The following is a 26,904-nucleotide window of genomic DNA, read 5'->3' on the forward strand; positions in this document are numbered from 1 at the left end:
TCTAAATGTGCAGCTCTGTGTTTTCCACCCACAGCATGAAGCTGACACCTTCATGTTGGCACATTGGACCGGCAGAGAACTCAGTGCAGTAATGGAAAAATAACTTACTATCTGAATTTTCTCACTAAATGGCTTTGTTTGCTTTGTAGGGACTCTGTCTACAACCGGTCATTCAACCAACTATGTGATTGCAGTGGAGCTGCCTACAGATCAGAGTCAGGGACATTGGATCAAACGGGGAGTGGCCCTCATCTGTGCATTGGACTACTAAACACAAATACACACATTTTTTCTTAAACAAGAAAAAACACCTGTGGTGACTGTGTCTTTATTTTAAAGCCCACATGGTAAAAATGGGAAATGGGCTTGAGTTGTATAGCTCTTTTCTAGTCTTCTGACTACTCCAAGTGCTTGTACACCGCATGTCACACCTACACATTCACACGCTGATGGCAGAGGTTGCTATGTAGCGAGATCATCAGAAGTAACTAATCCCATTCATACACATTCATACGCCGCTGGAAAGTGTCTTGCCTAAGGACACATTGGACATGTTGCTGCAGGAGCTGGGGATCGAACCCTCAATCGTTCCACTTGAGAGACTATGACCTGTGGTTTAAAAGACTAGAAAAGCACAACTACAAGCTCAAGTCTATTTACCATTTCCTTCTCTGTGACTTTATACATCCACATGGCCTACATCTCCTCCTTTAACGACCGGTTGTAGCTGTTATCAGATGTTGAGAAAAGATTCAGAACCTTTACAGAAATTAAGGAGGGTGAAGAAAAACTGATCATAAGAGCAACATCTTCAAGTTACTCTAAAATACATAAGAAAAGTAAAAGAAACACATATTGAGCAAATAAGTCTGGGAAAACATAATCTTATAGCGTATTATTTGTGTAAAAACATTTTATTCTGAAACACGGGGTTACTGTATCCTACTTTATTTAAGTATTCTGTGTTATTAATATTCTGTCTTGAAGATGTTTTGAAAAGTCAAAACTGCTATTTCTCATTATGAATGGTGTTAAAATAAAGTACAAAATGACAGCCAAAGAAAATGGTCAAGTATTAGACAACACATTTTAACCGATCTCTCACACACCTGCTTCAGTAATAATTATGGCAACAGAATGAGAGCCTCAGGCCTTTCCAAATTTCTCATTTGTTCTCGAACTTGACCCAAGTTTCAAGATTTCAAAAACCTCTCAGCAAAGAAATTGGAAATCCTTATCTAGAACTTTGTCTGCAAGACAAAATCTCGAACCCCTGAAGAGAAGAAGACCACCTGACTGAAAAGCTAGGCCTACACAGCTAAACTCACCGGCTGGACCCCCCGTGGAGGAGACCCTGCAGACCAAAGTCAGAGCTGCTGATTGTCACTCACTGTGGTTGAAAAAAGATGAGTATGAGTTTCTGACTGAAATAAAAAAATGAAGTACTCCAAATGCTAATCGTGTTTGAGTGGATTTCATCACTAGTGAAATACTTCTTTTCAACTTTCACTGTATAATATTATTGTATTTTAATCTGGTGCTTGTTCATCATTCTAACATTGTTTTCTTACTCCACCACCATGCTGCTGCCATTCACTGTGTAAGTGATACATACAGGAAGAATGAGCTACTACTTTGTAAAGAAAAAAGTAACGCAGAATACTTTAAACCAGCATAGCCTGGTTATTTATGTGATATGACTGATTTACAAATTCAGAGATTATAAATCTGACTAATCATCATTTATTTTTCTCTCCTTTTATCTTACTCGACCTCATGAGCAGCGGACCAGTACTAGCTCCTGATTTAGCTCTCACTGTAAGTTTAATTATAAAGACAAACCTGTTTATTCATGTAAAAGTAAATTTAATCAATCACATTTTTTTTCCTCATCTTACTCCATCACAGCCAGAGCTCCTGCAGTTCCCTTGTGGTGGTCAAAACAGTAAAACAGGATGGAATACAAGGACAGCAAATTCAGCACATCCATGATTTGCTTGACGGCAAAGATAAAGCAATGACCTCTGACCTGCAGGAGTAGTATGCTGATGATTTTTCTAATACCTAACCTCTCTCTGGACATGTGATTGCTCCAATTGTCAGTGCAAAAGTTAAGGCCTGAGTCGCCGTTGGTGTAGTGGTAAGTTTGCGCGCCCAATGTACAGAGGCTGTTGTCCTGGAACCACACGGCACAGGTTCATATCCTGCCTGTGGCTCCTCTCCCGCATGTCATTCCCACATCTTTCTATCTCCCTGATTTCTATCCACTGCCCTGTCCCTCAAAAACAATAGAAATTGCAGATCTTTTTTTTTCTGGATTCTGTAAATTAATAGTCCATTGGTATAAATTGTTTTATATTAACTTATTGTTGAATACAAATGGCTAAGAAATATGTATTTCTTGTTTTCTTCTATTTCATAGATCTGGACTTGATCCTGGATCCCCTGTGATTGGACGTCAACCGAACTACACAAAGCATGTATGTCATCATCTAAACCCAACTGGTTTGTTTTGAATTCAATAAAGCACTCACACATCTTAAGCAGTATTGGTATTTGGTGAATTGATTTCCCTCGAGGGATGTTTGGCTGGTGGAAGATTTTCTAAATGTAATCAGTTGAAAGTGTTCCAAAAATGTGTAGTGGTTAAACTACTCCTAAAAAAGAACATGTTATCAGGAGCCTCTTTTCAACAAGAAGTTACACAGAGTCATCTGGATCACTAACTCTGAACAGATCTATTTAAATCATTACTGCACAGAATGAAAGCATAGAAACAAATCAACAGGTCAGAGGAATCATCACAAATCAGTGAAATTCTTTATTTCAAACATGTATTATATTCAAATGTTATTGCATAGAAATGTTTTGGTACATGCAGTTGTCCCCTGTATAAAGAAAAATAACATTTCCTCTAGCTTCCCATCATTGAGCCTGATTAAGGATAATACTTTATTGATCCCCAGAGGGGAAATTCGGGAATACAAAATTAAGCATCCCTGGCTGGATGATGGTCTGATGGTTCTCAAAGCTTGTTTGATATGAGCTGCAAAAAACATGGCGTGGACTGAGTGAAAAAACATCCTCATGTTATCTTTGTGTATTTTACACATGATGATGTATCAACCATTTCAAATTTCAATGTTTTTCCTTCCTTGCTGTGAATCCTGGACTGTGGGGATTGTCATGACACACTTGGTCACAACTTCCCACACTTCATAGAATTTGAGTTAAGGTGTTTTTGTTTTTGCATACAGCACATCTGCTATTGATCATGACCTGTAGGATGTGACTCATGAACAGTCCACTCTTTATTATACTATGAAAGTTTGAGTTTGTTTTGTTTATTACAGTTATTTCCAACACATATTGGGTAATACATGAAAAGTTATTGGCTCATCCTTATGAAAGTGTCTTGTAATCGTGTCTGTCCTTTATTACACTTTTTGTTTTAGCAGGATTTTGTCAGAGGACAACAATATAAGATTTAGAGTAGTGAAAATCACAATCCCATGAGTTGCAGGCTGGATGAGAAAAATGGTGACAGTCATGCTCCACAAAAACTTTGCTGCAAGGACAAAGTGTCTTACATAAAGAACAATATTAAAAACACAATGATTTATTCCATCCTTCCTTAAATCTCCAAACCAACAAAGCTCACTGGACACTAAACATAACATACGTCCTGCTCCTTTAAGGCGACCGCATAGTGGCTGTTGAGAAATATGACTTGACTGTAGGTGGGTGGTGCTTAAATCAGCAGTGACAGTGACTGGCCATGTGAACACAACCACAGGACTCCTGATGAACGGGAAGCTGAGCTCACCAGGATCAACAGAAAATCCCCACTGTTGCTGTCTCCTCCACATTCTGACTGGAATTATCCTTTTGAGACTTCCAGATGTTTACTGTCTTTGGATTTCTATGAAGAGACATATTTGACAAAGAATACTTCTTAGGTAGATGGACAAATATTTAAGTCGGATGAGAATGAATAGTTATTAAGTTGTTCAAACAATGTTATTGGTTTTCTGTGCTACACTCTAGGTTCATTTGGATTAATCTCTGGAGTCTGTGGCGCCAGGACAAGCAGACGCACCAGCGGTTTCTCCCTCGCAGCTTCACAACATTACCGGAGGACAGCAGGAGTCATCGCATTGATTGACTCACGCTTTCTTCCTCTGCTGGTAAAAACAAGCCGGTGTGACCATGCTGCAAAATGAAAACGAAAAGGACAAACCGCTGCAGGCGCCGAAGGCTGAACCTGAACCCGACTCCCCGGTCAAAGTGACACAGACAAGTATCCAACAAGTTTTAAATTACGTACTTTGCTAAATTCACGCTTCAGCTGAGGACTTTTATCACCTTGATAAAAAGACTCCCTGAAACACACAAGATCCAAAGAACCAACTTCCGAAATGAAAATGTAAGAATTGAACTGTTTGACGAGCTCCGGTGTTAATGATGCAGAGCTCAGTCTGTAGGGACTTGGGTTGGGAACCGGAGGGTCGCCGGTTCAAGTCCCAGTGCGGACCAAATATGGAAGTTGGTCTGGTAGCTGGAGAGGTGCCAGATCGCTTCCTGAGCACTGCCGAGGTGCCCTTGAGCAAGGCACCAAACCCCCTCCCCACCACCATCAGTTCAGGAGCGCCCGTCACTCTGACATCTCTCCATTAGTCCAGAGGATCCTGTTTGTGCATGTGTGTATACTTCAGCCTATGTGTGTGTTGCATGACTTACAGAGTGTAAAAACAGAATTTCCCCTTGCAGGGATCAATAAAGTAAATCTTAATCTTAATCTTAATGACTAGCTAAAACTGGACTGTAGCCTATCCGGTCTGTTCCTATATCAAATTATCAAATATGAAAAGGCCTATAGCCTAATATAAATCATTTGTTTAAAATATTCAAACTCCGAGCTGTGTTGGAGGCAAACAGAGTTATTCACAAATTAGCCAATTAGCAATCAAAATATAGCTTACTTCATTTTGTGTAAAACCCATCGGCTATCTAGAATAAATCTGAGTGCAAATAACCCCCTTTATTCTAAAATGATGCTTTAAACACAGTGAAGAGTGTTGTGAATCTTACATTTTGTAGTCTAATTTAACAAAATAATCTTTAATAAAACCTTAAATATCTTAAGAAAACAGTATCTGCAAGTCTCCTGATTTTAATATTAAATATAGGCTATAGAACATAATTGAAGTGTTGCATTTAAAAGATCGGCCTAGCTATTCATTTTCTAATAAATTGAGAGTAAAAGTATTACACATTTTTCACTTCACATTTTGATTCATAGGCTATAAGCAAAGTAATATATCATCTTTACTTAAAACACAGTTTAAACACAAATGATTAACTTTGACAATATAATCTTTAGATCAACATGTGTCACATTCTTTCTCTGCATCAACAAAGATTTCTTTAGGCTCCTGCAGTCTTTTTCAAATATTGAACACAATAATTTTACAACAATAACACAACACTCATCTCAGATCTAGAAATCCTAAGATAATGTCCCTTTAAAATAGTTGATGTGAACATTCATTATACCCATTTTGTGTTTATATATTGAGATTACTACATCTGGAGCTAGTTATTCCCACACATTAAAACCTGAACACACCGGAGGTAAGTGATGGTCCAGCAGCTCATGCTCGGTGTGTTATTCTGAGGATGAATTCAAAGGACTGACAGACTGCTGAAAATATTCATTTTCTACAGGAGGCTTATATTTTGGAGAAGATTGTTCATCATTCAGTGTTTGCATTTATTGTATGTGAAGCCTTTGTGTGTCTGTTTTGTTGCAGTGTGGTGCGCCTCACCTTCAGGACCACGACCATTATCAGACCAGGAGGATCTCAGCACGCCAGGCGGAGAGAAAGCCCCGAGCTTTCAGTCGCTGTTCATGCTGCAGGAACCACCAGGTAACACTTTTGATTTTCTTATTTTGGAACAAAAAGTCCCAGATGTTATAAATATAACCCTCAGCAGATAGATAACTGATAGTATAATAATAAACACAAAGTGGACTATATTTTCAAAATTGGTTTTAAATGGGGAAGTTTATTGCACAGACTTAAACAAGACTTTCATATTATTAATCTCAATGTCATCTACACTTGATCTCCAAAAGTCGTATTCCTTAAAAATGTTACATTTGTGACCTCATGTCAAGTTATTCTGAATTCAATTCTTGGAAACCATTAAACGTAAACTTTGTCAGGTTATCTCCAGACGTACTTGATCTAAAGTTGTTCATATAATGATACCTAAATCTGTTTTTTAAATGAAATATTGCAAAACCATGTCTTTAAGTTCAGTTTTACATACATACTACTCTCTACACATTTAAGAGTGATTCTGCCACAAGGTGGTGCCAAACAAGTCTATCTTTTAATCCACTTCATGGAGTCATATTAGTTTGATATGCAAAATCTGGAGTTCTGATTCAGTTAATGCAACAACAAAAAATCTAAATGATTGATTACACTGGCTTATTACAAGAGTAAAAGTCTAAACACCTCAAGCTTATGTTCTTTCAATGATGGACAGCCACATATTTTTCACAATTCATTTCAACATTTCTGCTCTAAGAATGTCTAAATGAATTGGATTGAATTTCACCCTTACTTTTATCAAAATCCAATTGAAATGCATGCTAACTTTCCAACTTGGGTCCAAAGGCCTCAGTCTACCATACCACCTCCTGAGCTGCCTGTCGCCTGGAAAGTGGTCCCCGGTCTCCAGCCTCCCACCGCTCCTCTGCTAGATAACAGCCCACTGAAGATCAACAACTATTCAGTGTCTGAGTACCAGCAGCTCTACCATGCTGTGGTGGATGACATGCTAAGGTATGTTCATGTCACCATCAGGAACATGCCACTATCTATATTCCCATTAGTCATGTTTTTTAATCATATGCACAATCATGATAAGATATGTCCCCTCCACAGGTTCAAGAGCAGCCGTCCACGTCCTTACAGCCTAGATCTCTGACCTTGTTTGAAGCAGAAGCTGTGGGAGCGTATGGATCGTCCCATGTTCACTGAATCAGTGGATGAGACAGGACTCGTTCATGTGGACGTTTCATACGGGGTTGGAGTTTATCCTCCCCTCCATAATGTGAATATATATGTGGGGAACCACAGCCTGAGGCTCCACCAAGAAAGAGAGTAAAGAACTGATATGAAAGTCTTTACATTAGTCGATACGTTAAGATTTGTAAATATTGTAGTTTTCAGTTCTGTAAATATTGTAGTTTTAAGTTCTGTAAATATTGTAGTTTTAAGTTCTGTAAATATTGTAGTTTTAAGTTCTGTAAATATTGTCATTTTAAGTAGGAGTAAAAAAAAACTCTGAAAAACTTTTAGTACCTGAATAGTCCTCAACCGTTAGCCCTCCTGCCTCCAACCACAAAACTTCTGCAAACCAAACAGCCAGCCTGTCAAACTTCCAACCTGCCTTCAACCTAAAAAAATCAACAATTTCCAACATGTGCCAGTGACTATAACCACCAAACTGCTGCACATGAAAACATCATTTAAGCTCCATCTCCAGCCTCTGCATAAATAGATCAACCTCTGCCACCACCTGCATAATGTTAAAGACGTTTGCCTCCAAGAGAACCAGCAGCCACCTTCACCAGCAGAACGAGGGTGACATACTCCAGCCTCTGCAAAACGCCAGCAGCACCCACCTCCAACTGCAGCATCTGATCCAAATCAGTAGTATCTTTCTCCATCTGCATCCTCTAACAGCAAACCAAGCTGCTGACTCCATCTGCTGCCTCTGCCAACATCTTCAGTTGCTGCCTTCCCGTGCAGCCTCGACAAGAAAACAACATCCTCTACCCTCACATGTGTCATATGAACGACAGCTGCCTCAAAAGCTTTAAACTCAAGCCTCTGCCAGCAACCTGCAACTACCTCCACCAGCAGATTTTTGGCTTAAAGCTGTAGCCCCTTCCTCAAACTGAAGCCTGACCTCTCACCAGCAGGAATCTTTAGCCAAATCCACCTGTAGAATGTTTCGGAAAGCTGCAGCCCATGACTCTTACTCCAACATCTGCAAAACACCAACAGTCAGTCACCTCTAACTGCAGCCTCCGACAGAAAACAAAATCCACCTGTACCTCCACCTGTGCTCTATGTCAGACGACTGCCTTACATCTCAAGCAACTGTTGTGAACCAGCAGCCACCGTCATCTGCATTTTCTTGCTCCTAGTCTAACCTCTGCCAAACACCAAGAGCCCTGACTTCAAGTGAAGGCTCATCCAAAAACATAAGCCTCGACTACGTCCTGCACAGTATTAAAGACAGTTGCAATGTGGTCCGCTGCCTCCCCCTGCTCTAAGTTGCTGAAAGCCAAACACTAACAGAAGCCTCTGCCAAGAAATCACCCCTACCACAAACTGCACATTTGCTAAGTTCCCAAAACAGTATGTTCTTGCAACTTTCAGCTAGCTCCACCTGCATGTTTTTTGCCTTTACTCCAACCTGTCAAACTCTAAGAGACATGGGCTCCATATTTAACCTCTGCTTTAAACCAGCAGCTGTTGTCTCCACCTGTAGCCTCCACAAGCAGTTTCTTTAACTCAGCCTTTTTCATCGCCAGCAACCTGCAGCTGCTTCCTCAACCTGCCGTCTAAACTTCCAATACCTTCAACCCCAACCCTCCTCCAGCACCAGCAGCAGCCTTCACCTGCAGATTGTGTCTGACAGCTGCATGTCTCCACCTGAAGCTTCTGCCAGATAACATACGCCTCTGCCTTCATGATTACTATTTAAAAGGCTGCTGCCTTCAATGGATCATACTCAAGTCTCTTCCAAAACCCAGCTGCCACCACCTTCAACTACAACTTCTGAAGACAACGATTAGCTTTTATCTCTGCCACACCAACACCTGCCACCACCTATTGCAGCCGATATCTTCAGCCTACATCTCCAACCTCCAACTCAAGCCTCTGCCAGGACCTGAAGCTGCCTCCACCTGCAGTGTAAGGCAGACACGTGCAGGCCTTTGACTTCAACCTCGGCCAATCAACGACAGCCAGTGGCTTCAAACTACAGCCTTTGCCATCTGCGTCCAGTGTTCCCACCTGCAGCCTCCAATAGCAAATTAAGTTACTCCACCTGTTGCTCTGCCACAAACTCCAGCTGCCGACTCCACCTGCCGGAAAACATGGGTATATATCTCCACTTTCACAACATAAAAGACAGTTGGCTTCAGTGCCTCTTACTGAAGCCTCTGCCATCAAAATTGAGCTGCCTACAGCTCATTCAGTTTGTGACAATTTGTGACTAGCACTTAGAGGTGAAGGCCTCCAACTCCAAGCCATTATCTTGTCTTTTTATTTTAGCATCTGTCAATCTCCATCTCCAGCCTTTGTACTCATCCATCAGTCACTGTCTCCTTCGGCACAATGTTAAAGACTGTTGCCTAAATGGTCTCAAACTCAAGCCTCCGCCAGCAACATGCAGCCAGCTCCACCTGCAGTTTAAGGGTGACAACTGCTCTTGCCTTGTAAACTCCAACCTCAGGCAAACGCCAGTAGCCACCAACTTCCGCCTCTTATGCATATCTGTATAGCCTCTTCCTCCACCTGCAAACAAAATGCCTCTCCGTGCAACCTTGACTAACTTTTAGCCTCAACCCGAAAACATCGACCTCTACCTTCATCTGTGGAATATGCAGGACAACTGCTTCAAATGCCTCCAACTGAAGCCTCTGCCAGCAACCTGCAGCAGGTCACATCAGAAATCATTGCAGTTCGGGGCGTATACTGTTCATTCCTCAACTTTTTTTCATTACTGGAAACTAATAGTTGTAGCTCATGTCATAAACACAAACTTCAGCCAAACACCAGCAGCCACTACCACTAACTGGAGCCTCTGTCAGCAATTATCAGTTTTCACCCCCACCTGCAAATTCTCACAGCTGTAGGCCAAATCATCCTCTCCGACCTCAACAACCTCCAACTGCCTCGACATGTGGAACAGTGCCAAAGTATTTTAATCCTTATGATATGGACATGACATAATAAAAATAGCAAGTAAGACTTGAATTCAAAATATGTTTGCCTCTGCTTCTTCTTTTTGACGATGTTGGAAAATGTCCCTTGTTTGGCTAATACCTTTACAGGAGAGGTGAAGTAAAAAAAAAAAATGAGAATGACGTACATTTATAAAAGAAACTCTTGTACAAATGAGTTTTGATATTTTTTATGATTTGATGATTTGAACTTAAAAAGAGCTCTCTATATATTTACATAGAATCACATGGTAACCAACATCTTCAAATACAAAACTTTGTTAAGACGCAAATTAAGGCCTTTAAATATTAGAAATGATATAGACTGCAGTCAGGGTAACCATCAGGAACAATGTGTTAACACTCATCTTGGAGTAAGAGCTCAGCCAAATGTGTGCTGAATTGACATTAGAGAATGTTCTCATTCCATTCTCCCCACCATTAAGTTCTGTTCAAGCAAAGAGGAATACAACATTGACAGAGCAGTCATTAAAATAGAACCCTAGATTTATTTACATACGACAAATATAAGGGAAAGATTCACATATTTATTGTACAGTTTTCAGGTTTTCTTTTGTTTAAAAGTACTTTCCTCCCACAGAGCAACAATATCACTGGTAATAAGATAATCAATTACAAGATATGTTACATTTTTATCTTTTCCTAAAGCTGTTCAAACAGTATTTGACTTGGCACAATTGAATTATCGATTGCATGATTTTGTTACCATGACTGCACTATCTTTGAAACTACAAAATATTAGTAGTTTGATGCATAATTTTTAAGAAAAAACCATGCCAGTAGATTTTGTCTTCCCCTTTCATCACTGATTGACTCCACAGAGAGGAACCCTTAAAATTAGCCCATTGAATGCATTTTTATGAAACTCTGTATGAATCAAGCACTGAGTGACTGTATGGGTGTGAGACAAAAATTCCAAGACATGCGGGACTCGGGCCAATGTCCCCAGAAACATTGGCTTTGGTTCGGGCTTCGGGTATGTTGTTCCAGATTAGTGGCTTAGAAAGAGTGCTATTTTAAAATGCAGAGCTCAAGATCATTCCTGTTTCAGGTGTGTTTGAGTCTGGTGGTTTCTGTCTGCTCCTGCACATGTAAACCTCTCTATAATGACATCCAGAGTGACTATGGTGAGGAATTCTACTCTCAGCTGTCAGAGCAGGACCTTCTGGAGGAGGAAGACACTGACGCCAGGATGGCGAACCTCCTGGGAAGCATGAAGGAGAGCTTTTTAAGGAAACTCAACCTGTCGGATGTTCCTCAGGAGCAAAGCAAGATCTACCCTCCTCAGTTCATGATGGAGCTCTACAATAAGTACGCTTCTGACAGCTCAATCCCTCAGTCTGATGTCATACGAAGCTTCACTGTGCAAGGTAAGTGAAGAGGTAACACTTAGAAGAACATAGGTCCAATGTGTAATTATCATCTGTCAATCTAATGAGACGTTGACATGCCAATGACGGCTTTTAACCTTCTTAGCCATCACAGTTATTTAACACAACCTTGATATAAATATTTGGAAATCCTTTTCCACTTACCATTTAGTTTAGGCTATCACTTTTATATCACTTGCCAATGTTATCCATGTTAGACATAGTTGAGTTCTTTGCTTTTACCAATGGGTAATTGGAAAATAAGAAATGGAAAACTTAAAATGAAAATGAGAAACTCCTAAAAATTTGAATGAAAATAAACATCGAGACAAGAATGACAAAACCATTGTCGGTATCCTTGTTCATGAAAACATAAAAAAAACTCAGATCAAAAACAAGATATGAGAAAACAACCAAAGTTTACTTGTTATTGTGCAAAAACAGAGAATATTGAAATATGTGAATCCATGTCGGCTTCCTTACTTTCCACAATGAAAGTGAGTATTTATCATTGACTGTAAATTCAAGTGGACAAAGCCATTGGTTACTGAAGGGGGCTTTGGTAGCCCGTCAATGGCCGTTGCCATGCTGGAAAAGATGTTTCAAAATAGGGGAGGCAGGTCATCAGCCTCGCGACAAACCTTCACACCACGCCGAGCTACGCGCCTTATTATGAAAACTCTTATCCTTCATCAAATCAAACTGGATGAGTCATACAAAAATCCATCCCCTGTACAGTCTGTGCATATAGAGACAATTGCGTTATCTGAACCTGGCTGTAAACATATTAATTAATGCTGTAAAAACTGGCATTTTTTGAACACTAGAGGTTACTGCGCAGCATTGATAAGCCAAACTTGCTAACATTTCCACTTAAAAAATACATTTGGTTTAGCTGATCTGTTATCAGCTCTTGCACACCAATGGCATTCAACCTGCATTACAGAAAGGAAGGGGGCTAGGTAGATCAAACATCAGACTGCCATTTCTTTTTTTTTTAAACCTTTGTCCTCTTTGTATCTCATCAACAGATATCACTCTCTCTGTGACAAATGGCACAAAGTCCAAACACAGGCTGCAGTTCAACATCAGCATTCCCAACCACGAAAAGATCACTACTGCTGAACTACAGCTGTTCTTCACCCCGGAGCCCAGGTCAACGGTCAACTCAAACAGTTTCAGGACCACAGTGAAAGTCTATGAAGTGGATTACAACAATTTCACATCCACAAACCAACTACTGGTGGGCAAAGAGGTGAAAGGCTCGCAGGGCACATGGGAGACCTTTGATGTTACTACAGCCATTCAGAGCTGGATCAAGTTTGGCCATGGAGCAACCGTTTTTGATGTAGTGGTTGATAGGAAGGACTGCAAAACTCCTAGAAGTGGAGAGGAAGGAGTACGCTGCATCAATATGAGCACCTCTGTCTGAGAAAGAGAAGCATGAGGACATGTGACTCACCTATGATGTCATATGAGATGAAAAAATGTCAAATTAGTCTGAATATGTAATAGAGGATGTAAATGTTGGCCTGCCTCTTTGTCTGGTACTTCCATTATTTCAGAAAAAAAAACTCTGGTTCTCTGACTTTCCGACTTTGGTGATCCTCAGAGTTCATAGGAATCCATTCAAGTTTCTCTGGTCAACAACACTGTGCTTGTTAGTGGACTAAACAGCCAAGAAGCCCATATGATGTAACAAACAGATATAATAAGGCATGAATTGATTTTATGTAACAGAATGTCAAATGTGCTTATTTTCATTCTTTAATTAAAAGGGTTTAATATAAAGGTACATGCACAAATACTTAAAGTCAAGCTACAGATAGTTAAATTAGTTTAGCATTCAGGCTGGAATGCACTTTTTTTACCATGTGGAGTAGCACTCAGTCTAACCCTACAGTGCTGTCAGGTAAATGTTAAATGGACCTGAGCCTGTGTAGTGCTTTTCTTGTCTTTAAACCACATGACACTCACACCCATTCACACACTGATGGCGGAGGTTGCCAATCCCATTCCCATTCAGGTGCTGGGGATTGAACCCCCGACCTTCCGGTTGAGAAACAACCGACTCTACCAACTCAGCCACAGCTACCCCACAACAGGTGAGATCAAACCCAAGAGTTTTAACCAGGAAGTTGCTATTTGTACTTTATGTAAAACCAACTGACTATGTTCACTAAGTAATTTAACCTAAACCATGATCATATTCTTAAGCATGTAGTTTTAGTAGCTAAATAAAAAGAGTTGTTGCCTAAACATAACCAAGTGGGGAGTACCTGGGATTGTGAAACCTCCCCAGTTTGGCCCATTCAGTGGGTTAAACCAAGTCAGTGGTCTTTCACACAGAACATGAACAGCAGTCGTCTGTACTCAAAGTTGGAAAAGCTTCCCAGAGAAAAACATCAAAGACACATCAAGCAACAAGTAGATGCCAATCGCATCACTGCGCTTTTCAATCCCGCCCTAACCTTCTACCAAAACAAAGAGCTAACAGACCTAAAATCCTCTGAAGGTTTTTTTTTTGGATACCTGGTGGGCTGATCCCGAGGAAACAGCAAACCTAAAGCTTCGTAATGATCGTGGTTTCACACCAGAGGTATAACCGGTTTAAAAGTAAGATGTGTGTGAAGTTGTTGGTTGGTGGATTGTGTTCATGAAGCCGTATTAAGCTTCTTATCCAAAAGATGGGCATGAGAGAGGTAGCCCATCGATATTTACATCCAACTTTCAGCGAAGATGGAAAAAAAATGTTTTCCAAAAATGTTGAAAATTTCACTTTCACTATCTTCACACATAGAATATGATGAGCTGTGATATTTTCAGCACAACTACAAAGACAGAAAAAATATATTACATAGCCTTTATTCCAAATTAGTTTCTCTTAGAATAAATAAAATAAAACTCCTCATGGAACATAAAGTCTCATGTTCACTTTTAATATCGCGGTTTTAACACCTAATAATAATGAGTTTGTCTTCATTCACCCATTCCCTCTGGACACTCTCTACTTTGTTCAGCGGCTGCATTGCTGGCCAGCTTGACGTGTGTGGGACGCAGAGCCTTCACATGCTCCTCTGATCTCTGGCTGCAAACGCACCATAATGAGGTGACTTCATGAATATTGAGAATTTATGCTCATTGGGAAAAACAGTTTTCAATTCAACAAATTATGAGCCTGGTCATTTACAATGTCCACCCTGACATTTTCTTTACTTCTCATATAGCAGGAAAGCCATTAAGTAGAAGGTTTGCTGGGTGTGACAAGTACTCATAAGTGTTTAAATTATACTCGAGGTGTCGGCTAATCACTGTGGTGAAGACGTTTTTTGGCTCAGTGGCGACAGCTGCTTAGCCAGAGGAGTTGATATAGTTTACTGTACAGGTCTTTTCCTTTTGGGGCAGAAAAAGTTTTATAATCTTCAAACACCTGTTGAAGAAGTCAGATTTTATATCCTTACCTTTAGCTGGCAACACACTAGATAATATTTTAAATCTTGGTATTTTAAATCTTAATGAGGACAATTTCAAGCAATTTTTAACTTTGTAATCCTCCAAATGCACTCGATGATTCAGCCAGGCCATCAGACCACACATCTGCCGTATATAGTCAGGTTTCACAGAGACGATTCCACAGGCATGAGATCTCACAGAAACTTGCTTGATCAAACATGACTTCCAAAAAAATTTCATTGGCTACTGCGGGTATTTGGAGGCAGTCCAATCTTCAAATATCAAAATGTTTGAAATTTACAGGAAGCTCCGACTGGATGAGAAACAATAAAATAAAAACACCACACACTTGAGGATTATCTGGACAAATGATCGGTTGCAACAAGACTAGAACTGGGGGGGAGGGGGGGTCGTCAGGGTCCCCTCGGTTTTCTGACCTTCCCTACTAACAGCTCAGTCACTCCTTTGCCTCCCTTCATATATTCCTGACCTTGTCCTTTGTTAAGCTGTTAGTTCATCCTTTCTGGTTTGCTTTGCTACTGTCTCGGTATTTGTTTTTTATTTTGAGTTTTTTTTTTAATCTAAATCCTTAATCTGCCTGCCTGCCTATCTGTTTCCCCATCTGCCAATAATTTCCACTAATCTTTCAAGTCTCTTGGTTCAGTTTAGGCAATTCCACTAACAGGTTATGGTGAGGGTTTCAAAATGTATCTCCTGATATCAGGTCAAATATGAACCCTGTCTCCAATATCAAATCCTCCTGGTCATCCTCTTTAAGAGGGTTTGTGGTTTTAATACTTTAAAGCCACTTTCAGGGGCCCAGATCCTAAGAGAGATTTTGGAAATCAAACTTTGGCTAGTGAGAAGAGTCAAGCCCACATGCATCAATCATTTTAAGTTTCTGCTTCTTAGAACCGTTAGACACATATGTCTGTGTAACAGCACTGATCTTAACCCCTTTAACATCAACTTATCTGAAACCATTTACAAAAAAAAGTTACATCTCCAAAAGAACAAACACCAAAGCAACATTTAGTTGTCCTTACCCAATTAAAACCAATTAGACAAGCCCATGCTGAGTGAAAGCTGAGGTTGAAAGCTCCCTGGGTGGAGACAGATGTTATCTGGCTCTGTCAATGAAGCATCACGACCTTTAAACACAACAGTGTTTTTACTGAAGAGAACCCCAGTCCCAGCAGAGTCCTTTATCTCTGATGTAAGACACGGTGTTGTCAAAGAGCTCCTTGTGATCCCCTCAAGGCCAGTAGGCGGTATTTTAATAGCCGTCTGACCCGTGGTGGCTCTACCCTGCTGCCATCAATCACACACAGGGAAACTATTGTGCAGCATTTGAAGCACAGAAAGCAGAGGACGTCTTTAGATTCAGATTCAGATTCAGTTTTTTTTATTGTAAAAGGGGAAATTTGCGTTGCAACAGGAGCACACAGAAGACGAGAAACACAAGGACAACATCACCATAAAAACATGGACCAAAAGAATTTTTTTTTAAATCAGACAACACAGCAAAATATAAAACCAAATAAAAACAGTGCAATAAAATCAGTCAAGAGCTCATACCAGAATGGAAATTCAAGTTATTAAAGTGCAAAGTGGAGGTGTGCAAATGTGCAATTCAAGTGCAAAAAGAGCAACAAATACCTCTTTAAGGAAAGTTCTTCTTCTTCTTCTTCTTCTTCTTCTTCTTCTTCTTCTTCTTCTTCTTCTTCAGTCAGATAGCTACATCTGTTTGAATGTTGCTCTCCTGCAGGCAGATAGCTCCACCTGACAGACACAATTTTCACTGCTAATACCATTTACATCTTTATTTTGGGGAAAAGAACAATGGGGGAAATAGGCCTGTACTGTATTTTATAAAAATGATATGAAACTATTTTGATTAGTCTTTTATTTTTTAAACTTTTTCTTGCTGCTTGTAATTTTTTACGGATTTTATTCTCCATGACCTTACCAAAATAATGAATAATAACTTTGACTGCTTGATGATCTGTTTTAAAATTCAATTTTTCAAAATAAAATGAAGGCAAATTTGCAAATTTGGCAAAAAAAATATTTTATTTATTTGTATTTTCTTAATTAAAGTATGCAGCTTAAACCCCCCTTTTGATCCCACATTGTCTGACCTCTTCAAGTCCCCCTGTCTCTCAGTGGAGTGGATTGGTTCGTGACGGTTTGCTCTGAACTTTGCAAAACTTTGTAAGCAGTTGACCGAAAAGGCTGCGTGTCTCTCGTTGGTTGTGCGCTCCGAGGCGTCATCATCTGTCATCCAGCAGCAGAGTTTCATGCATGCGTCCTCTTCTGGTCTCCTCCCATTGTGGAAACAGCTGTAGACCATGAACCGTGGAGCGCGGGTCTGACGCGGATTACCTGGATACTACTTGTAAGCGTGGGTGGGCATCCATAAGCGAGAAACTGAAGGCAGCGCTGCTTTGCTTATTTTTGTGGAAAAAATAATTTATCCACGTTTGTTTCTTAATGGATTCACTACAAAGAACCCCAACCATGGCGAGTGGACTTTTTCACACTCTGCATCTGTTACTGATTCTTGAGTCGAGCTGGGGGAAAGTGTCTGAGGATCTCGGAGAAGCTGTGCGGACTCCCCTCTTTCCGTGGAGCAGCGCGTCTTTACGCACGAAAACGCACACCGGGACATGGTCTCCATCAACATGTTCAAAGTGTACGAGAAGTACACGAAAGAGCCGCAGAGCCAGAGGGACGGGAACACCGTGAGAAGTTTTAAAGCAGTCCCAAGTGAGTGAACAATGTGACGATTTATCCAGTCCCAAAAAAAGAAATAATGAGACCTGCTAACTGCTGGATGGTTTCACAATATGTTATAATCACTTTCTGTTGAAAAAAATCGCGAGTATTTTGTCACAAAAATTGAACTAAAAAAAAAAAGACCACTCAATCATGATCATTTGTTCTGTAGACACATTTCACTACTTCAGGTGTAAACTTAAACAGAAACCGTGTTGGGTTTGTTACCAGAAGTTACTTTAAAATTGTTAAATTACACTCATTAACTCCAATTATTTTTCCTATGATAGGACATGCACGTTTTATTTATTTATGTTTACACTTTTTTGAAACCAAGATTCATTTCCGTTTTTATAAATGTAATATTCATCTTCCACTTCTGTTTTTACCTACTGCACGTTTTATCACAGATCTTCCATATTGGGTCCATAACTAGAGAAAAGAATAGAAAGTTCACATTTTATTTTTAAAAAAAATGTAAGTTCATTCACATTTTAATATCGTTGCAAATATCCTGATCTTGATTGTTTCATTAGTGGAAAACATCCTGAACGCAGGTGTTTTGTCAATCACCCTGCAGCTCTCACTTCCCTTCAGGGTTAACATCTTCAACTCTCTGCTCGGCCATGATTTAGTGATTAAGTGCCGAACCCTGTTAGTTACCCGGTAGCCGAGACAGCCTAGGTGTTAGACAAGAGCCTATTATCACACTCAGACACTGGCCGCACAGAGGAAAGCCTCAGAGGAGCTCTTTCTGCTATAAGCACTTCCATATGTGTGCGACAGACCTGCTGGACCGATCCAGTGTTTGTCTTTCAGGCTGTGGAGCTGGAAGTGTGGGAGACGAGGAGGTTCAACTTCACGAGTACAGTGATCCAGGATGAGGCTTTTTGGTTATGCGTGAGGCAGGAACATAAGCGTGGCACACTTAATGTTTTCCATGCTGCTGCTGCGTATATTTATCAGATGTGTTGAGCAACATTTTGCGGAACATAAATAAGGTGTGATTATTCACGTCAGTTATTCTGCCAGAATGAAACCATAAAGATAAAGGGAAGAAGAGAGGGGAACACTTTACTTAAAGTTAGTGTGTATTTCAGTGAGAGATCCTCCTTCAGGTCATCTGTTCAAAAAAACTTCTGTGACATAGTTGAACCATCACTGTCCATTTTAAAATGAATAGAAAAAAAAGAAGCGCATGAAAGAGTGTATGAAACACTCTGTGCTTCTCAGGAGAACTTTGTTTTTTTCATGTCTCATTTTAACTTTAGATTTCTTTTCAATCGCCGCAGAAGTCTCTCACGGCAAAGATGTGTTCCAGTTCAACCTGTCCTCCATCCAAGAATCGGAGCTCATCCTATCCGCCTCCTTCCATTACCTCTACAAGCGACCGCGCCATCACCAGCGACCATGGCGATTCAGAAGACCTCGCCACCCGTCCAGCGGCCTCCAGCATCCCTCCTCCCCGACGCTCCTCTTCCATGGGTCATCCCTCAACTCTGCTTTTGCAACACCACTGGGAAACATAACTTTGGCTCCTTTCAAAAAGGGCTCCTGGCAAAGCAGGGATATAACAGTGCTGGTGAAACATGCCAGGGAAAACAAAGAGCTTGTGGTCACGGTGGAGTTTGATTTGGGGCTTGGTGCGGCTCGGGTGCAGCAGAAAGAGCGCCTCTCTCCAGCCAACCTGCCGTACATTTTGATATACGCCGATGATCGAGCCATAGATGAACCGAACAGCGTGGCCATGTCCCTGCAGCGGTATGGCTCTTTACCTGTAGGGGAAGACGCACCCACCTCAGCCTCAGCCTCAGCCTCAAGGACACGTAGGGAGCTTTACCTCCAGATCCAAACCAACGACATCCCAGAAGTGCAGTTCAACTCCCTGAAGAACCACGAGCTGTGGCAGAACACATATTTCCCTGCCAAAGCCAAAGCAGCAGACAAATCGGTCAGGAGGCCGGGTCAGGACAGCGGCAAGGGCCTGAGTAAGCCCCAGGTGCTGAGCTTCGATGAGAGGACGATGAAAAAGGCCCGGAGGAGACAGTGGAGCGAGCCCAGGGTGTGCGCCAGGAGGTACCTCAGGGTGGACTTCGCTGACATCGGCTGGAGCGAGTGGGTTTTGGCACCAAAGTCGTTTGATGCCTTCTACTGCGCGGGGACCTGTGGATTCCCCATTCCTAAGGTAGGCCACATACACCCGTATCATTTTGAATGTATAAAACAGGAAATAACACAGAGCATGCTCGTGCAGCATCTGTGAAATTAACTGTCTTACATTAGGACCTATATTAGGAAAAACAACTGAAGATACAGTTGCATGTTCTGTAATATGTCTGGCTTTTTTTTTTTCATTTTACTACAATTTAAACATTTTTTTTCTTTATGTCTTTCATTGTAAAATTAGACTAAATGAAGGTTTTGTTCTGTGTATCATGGATTAAAAACTAACAAATCAGGGCCACATAACCATTAAAAGTGATTATCTGTTGCGTATTTAAAGCTCCTGTGAGGATCTTTTGTTTTTTGTTGATTGTGGCGCCCTCTGTGGACAAAGTGGTGTCACCGATCTTTTTATTGATCCTATCTTGTATACGCACACGTAGGTCATTTATTCTGACAAAATATCTCCTGCTGCTTTCCTTAAACAGACAAACATACCACTTAATGTGAGTGTCTGCTGTGGAAAATGTTTTTAGCATGTCTCATCTGGCACCTACCCCATGGCAGCAGTTACAGGCATTAAATTGAAATGTATTTTTCTGTTTCATTCTTCATACTGATACGCTCGTTTGCTAATAGTGTTAATTTCAGTCAGTTTAAGAACCAGTTGAAAACTCCTCATAGGGGGCTTTAAAGTCCAAGGCAAGGCATTCAAGAACGAGTATTTCAGTCTAGTTTTAAACCTTTTGGTCACTTTTTTTATTTTGAGTAAATTTAAATCAGTACTTTTAAAGCTCTGTTGACATTTTGCCTTGATTTTGTCAGTTGTAATAATAAGACCTTTAAGATTTAATCCTTTTCACTTCCCCTCATTACCGCAGGTGGTTCGTCCTTCCAATCACGCCACTATCCAGAGCATCGTCAGAGCCGTGGGAATCGTCCCCGGTGTCCCTGAACCGTGCTGCGTCCCGGAGAAGATGAGCCCGCTCAGCGTTCTCTTCCTCGATCCGCACAGGAACAAGGTGCTAAAGGTTTACCCGGGCATGTCTGTGGACACCTGTTCGTGTCGATAAGGATGTAGATGGGTGAACATTTCATCAAAGGAGATTAAAAGATTACGAGGAGGACGTGTATATTTAGACTCAACACATGAGGACAGCATTTCCAAGAGGACAGACGGGATGCGGAGAGCTGAGGATGAACTAATCTGATGGAATGGACTCAGTTTGAGTCTCGGTTTGAGAACTCTTTGCTGGATCTTGGAATATTTTTTGCATGTTCGGACATTGACTCAGTTTTTTCTTACTTATTCTTATAGATGTATTCTTGTCCAAACGGTGCTTCTTTGTGTATTTTCCTTCCCTAAAAGCATTTATAAGAAGTGCACTTAATACTATCCTGTGTATGTAATGGTTGTAAATGTGTGCTATGTAGATTAACTGAACATTAAGGACAAAAGTCTTCAGCTTTGTAGATTACTCAAGAACATTTCTTCGATCCTTTTTGCAGCACATTTTCACTTTTATACAGTGTTTTTACCCTTTTTTAACGTGTCAGACGTTTATATTTGATTTTCTGGTCTCTCTTTTTTTTGATAAGCTCAACTTCTGGGTTGGACAGTTTCTGAAACAGTGTGACCTCAGGAGCCTCTTGTCTTTGCCCATTCCTTGAGGATTAACCTGCAGACTCGTGAACTTTACGTGGACTCACAGACTCTGGAGGAACACAGAGGATCTATGGCAGCACATTTACATCCTAAACCCTTGTCATGTAAACACTGTAGCTACTAATGCAAACTAAACACTACTTATTCATAAGTGATGTTTTAATAGGTGTCATAATATGAGCACCCCCCTTATTTTAGCGGGGTGTTGGTAATGCATGAGAGGTTTTATCTCCTTTGAATTAAGTTTCAGTTACCATTTGTTTATATCTTGTACATAATGAGTGTATCGTCTGAGATTTCATGTAGCACAGCATGGCTTGTTTTTACTTCATTATGAAAACAGTGCTTTGCTGCCCCCTGCTGTGCATTTTTGGGAAAGTTGAAAGGGACATTTTGAAGGAGACCAGTTCTAATACTCCCTGTATAAACTATTCTGTTATCAAGGTGGACATGTACAGTTTGTAATAATAATAATAGATTGACATATCTATTATACATATATATCCAATCTTATTACTGAATGCTTCAAAGTGGACTTGAAAAGGTATGTGATGTGTATTTTAACAGATTATAGAATAAGCCTGGTAAGGAAATAAAACAAATTGTACATATCTTAAGAGATTCTTTTGGATTTAATAAAAATAGATTCTTTGAGAAATTCAGACATATTATATATGAAATATATAAGGGACACTGAATAGACTAAATGGACTTGAGCTTATATATATTTCTTTTCTAGTCTTCTGACTAATCAAATCGCTTTTACACCGCAGGTCACACCTACACATTCACTCACTGATGGCAGAGGCTGCTGTGTACATTTTCCATCAGAGGTATACTAATCACGTTCATACACATTTATACGCCGCCAACGAAGCATTGGGAGCAACTTGGGGTTCAGTGTCTTGCCCAAGGACACACAGCACAAGCACTGGAGATGGGGATCGAACCCCCGACCTTCCGGTTGAGAGAGACGCCGACTCTACCAACTGAGCAGAAAGAAGAACAATCCTATACTATTTAACCTTCAAAATGATCAAACATTTCACTAACATATGGATTAATGTGCCATTCTTATTTAAAGTTTGTTGGATTTTTATGAAATTTAAAATAAGGCAGTAGATGTTTAAAACTTGACCCAGGGACAGATGACTTCAAGCTAAAAGTTACACATAGACCTAAATGTCTACTTCATATATAATAAGAATAATGACCCAAAAACGTTTTCCTTTTGGACTTCAGGCAACAATAAAGGCTGCAGATGATGAATCACCTGTGAGGTGTATTTTGTTATGGAGATTTCTGTGTCTTTAAAACTTTGCATAGGCTATTTCTGAACAAATCTTTCGATCACTGGGTAGATTGTGATTGGCATGGTCGGTATGGTTCGTCTCCAGGTGCATCATTTATATCAAATCATCATTTGAACACAAACAAAACCTCAAAGTGACACGGAAAGTCTTTCAGCTACGATTTCTTCAAAATTCACGCTTCAACTGCGGATTTTAATCACCTTGAGAAGGAATACTCCCTAAATCACATCAAGATCCAAACAATCAACTTCCGGGATGGAAAAGGTAAGATTTGAACTATTTGACGATCTTACTATTAGGCTAATGCAAACTGTCAGAATCAGACTGTACCGGATCAATTCATCTATTAAAACAAGACCAAAAACTGCTCTTAATTACTGAATAGAATTTTATTAATGCAAAGTTACATCTAAATGTAGTTTTTTTTAAATAATCAGTAAGTAAATATAATATAGGCCTATTTTCACGAAAGTTCATACTCTTCTGATAAGTGCCATTATACTGTAAGCCACATGTCAGTAAATGCCAAAATAGTATTTTGTGTTCATGTAAATGTAGGTCTTCATTATTACTTCTGGGGGCATGTGTAGCTCTAAGTTATAAGACCAAAAGACACATGAAGGTCTAACCATGATCCACGCTTTGTTACCCGTCTTTAAATCCTATTGTTGGTTGCCTCTCTTTAATTTGCTTGCAAATATTTAATGTAGGCTAGTTAAACAGCATATTGCCTTATCACAGGATAATAAGAAGGCGTAAATACGGTTCCTTCTTGGCCTATCTCCGATGGTTGCCAGATGAGGACGAAATCTGTCCTGCAGGTTTTATTACTCCTGGATTATTAGCCTACTATAACAGCACACCTGCTAATAGTAGAACTATTGGTCAGGACCGTCACATCTCGTCTGATGCTGTTGTCGTGTCAGGATATTTAATGAACTGAAAATAAAGGGGCTGTGCCAAGTGCGTAAAATGCGCACAGCACCTCTCTCGATTAGCAAACGCGCATACTAATAGGCTATCCCTCCGCTTAAAAGAAATACAAGTACGTATATGATGTTATCAAACAGAACCTTATTGTTGACAGTAGGTCCAATCATAAGTTGTGTTTTTGCATTTTGTTTTGTTTGGATTTGTGTGCTTGAATTACTTTTGCGCTCTTTGTAGCCTAATGTTGACTGATTAAAGCATAGACTGTAAATAATAGCCTGTGATATTTACAGTCATTCCATGGTGCATCATTTATATCAAATCATCAAATCATCAACACAAAAAAAAACATCGGTCTGTGTGGTCTGGCACCAGGGTGGAGAGATTCGTCTCCATGACAACCGTTGCCGCGTAGCCTACACATTAACTTCTACTGAGATTTAAACTCGTCCAGCTGTCTATGCTACGCTATGTTGATAATACTTTAAAGAACAGTCACCACCTGCAATGAAATAAGGTACTTCAATTATAGTTTTAAGTTGTTTTCAAAGTAAAAGTGTTGAGTTTGGTAGCATAGCTACTAACACTTTTAGCTGTATGAAGCGATAATCGGGAGCGACAGCATGCTAATGTTATGAAATAGCTTATTTAGCTGTTTCCCTAGTTATTTGACTGTAGCACTCGGTTTAGTGTTGTAAAGTTGACTTGCCTAAAAGTATTTGGGTTATTTGTGGGTGAATCTTATAGCTACATTAGATGACAGTATCAGAAGGAAATACAGATAGCCTTTATACAGCCGTTTATTTTATTTATTATTATTTATTTGTTAGGGACAGTGCATATTAATGAACAGCTGTAACAATTACAGCTGTGAAAATGCCAGATTTCCATCTGTTGTCCCTAGGCAGGTAACAGAGAAAGACAAATTACAAATACAAATACAAAGGCACAAGTGACACAAGACAATAATAGAGGTTAAAGGTTAAAGGTGGTCACAGACTTGGTTTTCCTTTATCCACTGTTTGAGGTGTGTTTTGAAGGTTGCATATGTTTGTGAGTCTCTTATTGTGAGTGGGAGAATATTCCAATATTTAGTTCCTTTGACTGACAGAACAGTTTGTCTGAATGTAGTGCGTCTGTATGGGACCTCACAGTCTCCTCGGGCTGTGGCCCTGGTGCCGTTAGACTTTTTCAAACGGAAGCGCAGACACTATGCACATTTGTAACACAATATTTAGAATTTCAATACTTTGTACTCAAATCCATAACACTACTTAATACTCAAATACAGAGGTTTATAGTTGAAAAAAGTGGTTTTAGGGTTTAGTTACTCTTTAATTCATGCCTACATTGTGTAACTACCTAAAGTTGATTGAGGAATTATTACGTATCGATCGTGTTCTACTTCCAGATGATGGAGAGGAAAAACTTCCCTGGTTTCGGTGTTCTGGTGCCTCATCCTCCGAGCAAACCTGCGCAGCCCAAACCTCCAGCCCTGAGTTACAGACAAAAACTTCCTCCAATCAGAAATTCCTCTGCGACTGAACAGAAGGGCCTCTACTCAGGTGACATCAGTACAATCCATGTTCAGGTAAAAGAACACAAGCAATTGCTTTTGAAACTTCAAATTCTGACGTTTTATAAGTAATTTAATTCACTGCCGCTATATGCTATCGGTTATAGGCTAACTGTTTATTTATTAGTCTAATAGTGTTGGACCTGAGATCCGGAAGAGGTCACAGCCCCAACCCATCCTGAAGTTCAGGAATCACAAAACAACACATTGTGAGATTGAGCACATAAGGCCTCATTTAACTGATAGTCAATTGATTTTTAATAAAACACATTTCTGTGTAAAAACTTGATCTTTTGCACTGTTTTCCTCACTTTTTTTTCTGACTTCTTCTGGAATGAAGATACATCCAAGGTTCAGCTGCCCTACCAAACAACTCCTGGGCAGATCCCCCGCAAGTTAAAGATAGAGAGGTATGTACTGTTTGTGTTTAACATGTATTATAGAAGAGGGCATTTATTTTAGTGGTGTTTGAGCTTTCCATTTTAAACATGTGATGTGGTGTACATACAGGGCAGATTAAGTGGTGTAATGTTAATGTTACTATGAGACTCTATCATGCATTAACTTAGCCTACTTATTTAGTATGGTTAGCTGATAAAGTGTTGTCTGTGAATTTGTTTATTTGTGAATGTTTAACTTAAAGTGCTTTTTATTGTTTGCATAGATGCCGAAGGGAGTACTTGAAGTTGGACTTGGAACAGCTTCTGGAAGAAAAAGGCATATGTTCCAGTCACCTCATGATCAGCGACGAGCCTGTGACTACACCAGACCATTCTGTGCCACCTTACCTCCCACTAGAGGTCAGTCTGTAACTGCTGCAACCCGTCTGAGCCATTACATTCTGGAGCACATCTCTCATCTTTCCTACATCCTTCACTTAGATCTTTGACAATGAGGAGTATGACTGCCGGACTCCAGAAGACTGGCTGGCCTGCAATGCTGATGGAAAAACTGTTCATGGAAAAGCCCTGCTGCCTACAGAGAACAACATTCCTTCTGGTAAGATTTCCTCAGTAAGGTTTCCTACATTTTTTTTTTTAACACTGATGATCAGAATTCTGTTCTCTGAGTTTTACTTTCATATCTCTCATTAAGATGATCCAGAAAGCTCCCTGCTGGAGTACAGCTGGCATTTAGTTGAAGTTCTTGAATTCAGTAAGGAGAAATGCCAGTATCTTGTACAGAAGGTTCACCAAAACACTAAGCCGACAGGTAAAAAAAAACATTTTTTTTGTCTTTATTACAATATTTCTTTTCTTTTTTTGTCTTCTAAACACTTTGATTATTTTTTTTACCATGTATTCATGCTTTCAATCTCACTCGGTTGCTTAGAGGTAAACACACTGCAAACAGACACTGGGCACTGGGTACCCAGGATTAGAGTGTTATTCATTGCTGAGGACCCACGTGTATTTGTCGAACGGATCCAGTTTGCCCTGCGTTTGAGAGATAACGTAGAGGCTCTGATTTTCTATCACTTGACTGTGGACTGCATGCCCATCTGGAGTGGAACACCATCTCTTGATACTGTCAGTCTACAGCGTATCAAAACTTATACCCTTTCAACTCCTGGGCTCAGGCAAAAAATGTGAGTATAC

The 26,904-nt window shown here is 40.1% G+C and overlaps 2 protein-coding genes and 2 pseudogenes across 2 annotated transcripts; all 4 read left to right on the plus strand.

Annotated features, from left to right (window-relative positions):
• The window catches only part of LOC132955928 (dynein axonemal heavy chain 1-like), a 29,033-nt pseudogene extending 28,723 nt beyond the window's left edge, over positions 1-310 (plus strand).
• A 10,768-nt stretch (positions 311-11,078) lies between these two features.
• On the plus strand, positions 11,079-12,859 carry LOC132955929 (growth/differentiation factor 2-like). Its single transcript, XM_061029020.1, has 2 exons — positions 11,079-11,427; positions 12,459-12,859. Exons 1-2 carry the CDS (start codon positions 11,079-11,081, stop codon positions 12,857-12,859), a joined length of 750 nt encoding a protein of 249 aa, XP_060885003.1.
• Positions 12,860-17,476: 4,617 nt separating this feature from the next.
• LOC132955709 (growth/differentiation factor 10-like) lies at positions 17,477-22,145 on the plus strand. Its single transcript, XM_061028672.1, has 3 exons — positions 17,477-17,649; positions 18,951-19,843; positions 20,703-22,145. The coding sequence occupies exons 1-3, from the start codon at positions 17,550-17,552 to the stop codon at positions 20,892-20,894; spliced, it is 1,185 nt and encodes a 394-aa protein (XP_060884655.1). The 5' UTR covers positions 17,477-17,549; the 3' UTR covers positions 20,895-22,145.
• A 2,999-nt stretch (positions 22,146-25,144) lies between these two features.
• The window catches only part of LOC132955698 (dynein axonemal heavy chain 1-like), a 29,035-nt pseudogene continuing 27,275 nt past the window's right edge, over positions 25,145-26,904 (plus strand).

This window comes from Labrus mixtus, chromosome 21, assembly GCF_963584025.1.
Source record: "Labrus mixtus chromosome 21, fLabMix1.1, whole genome shotgun sequence".
Classification (NCBI taxonomy): Eukaryota; Metazoa; Chordata; class Actinopteri; order Labriformes; family Labridae; genus Labrus; species Labrus mixtus.

What these genes read in the sequence shown, in the direction of transcription:
- LOC132955929 (XM_061029020.1), top strand. Translation starts at nt 11,079, where the DNA reads ATGCAGAGCTCAAGATCATTCCTGTTTCAGGTGTGTTTGAGTCTGGTG. An exon ending in ACGAAGCTTCACTGTGCAAG is followed by an intron (nt 11,428 to 12,458) that starts GTAAGTGAAGAG and finishes TCTCATCAACAG; the next exon opens with ATATCACTCTCTCTGTGACA.
- LOC132955709 (XM_061028672.1), top strand. Translation starts at nt 17,550, where the DNA reads ATGGTCTCCATCAACATGTTCAAAGTGTACGAGAAGTACACGAAAGAG. An exon ending in AAGTTTTAAAGCAGTCCCAA is followed by an intron (nt 17,650 to 18,950) that starts GTGAGTGAACAA and finishes CAATCGCCGCAG; the next exon opens with AAGTCTCTCACGGCAAAGAT. An exon ending in GTGGATTCCCCATTCCTAAG is followed by an intron (nt 19,844 to 20,702) that starts GTAGGCCACATA and finishes TCATTACCGCAG; the next exon opens with GTGGTTCGTCCTTCCAATCA.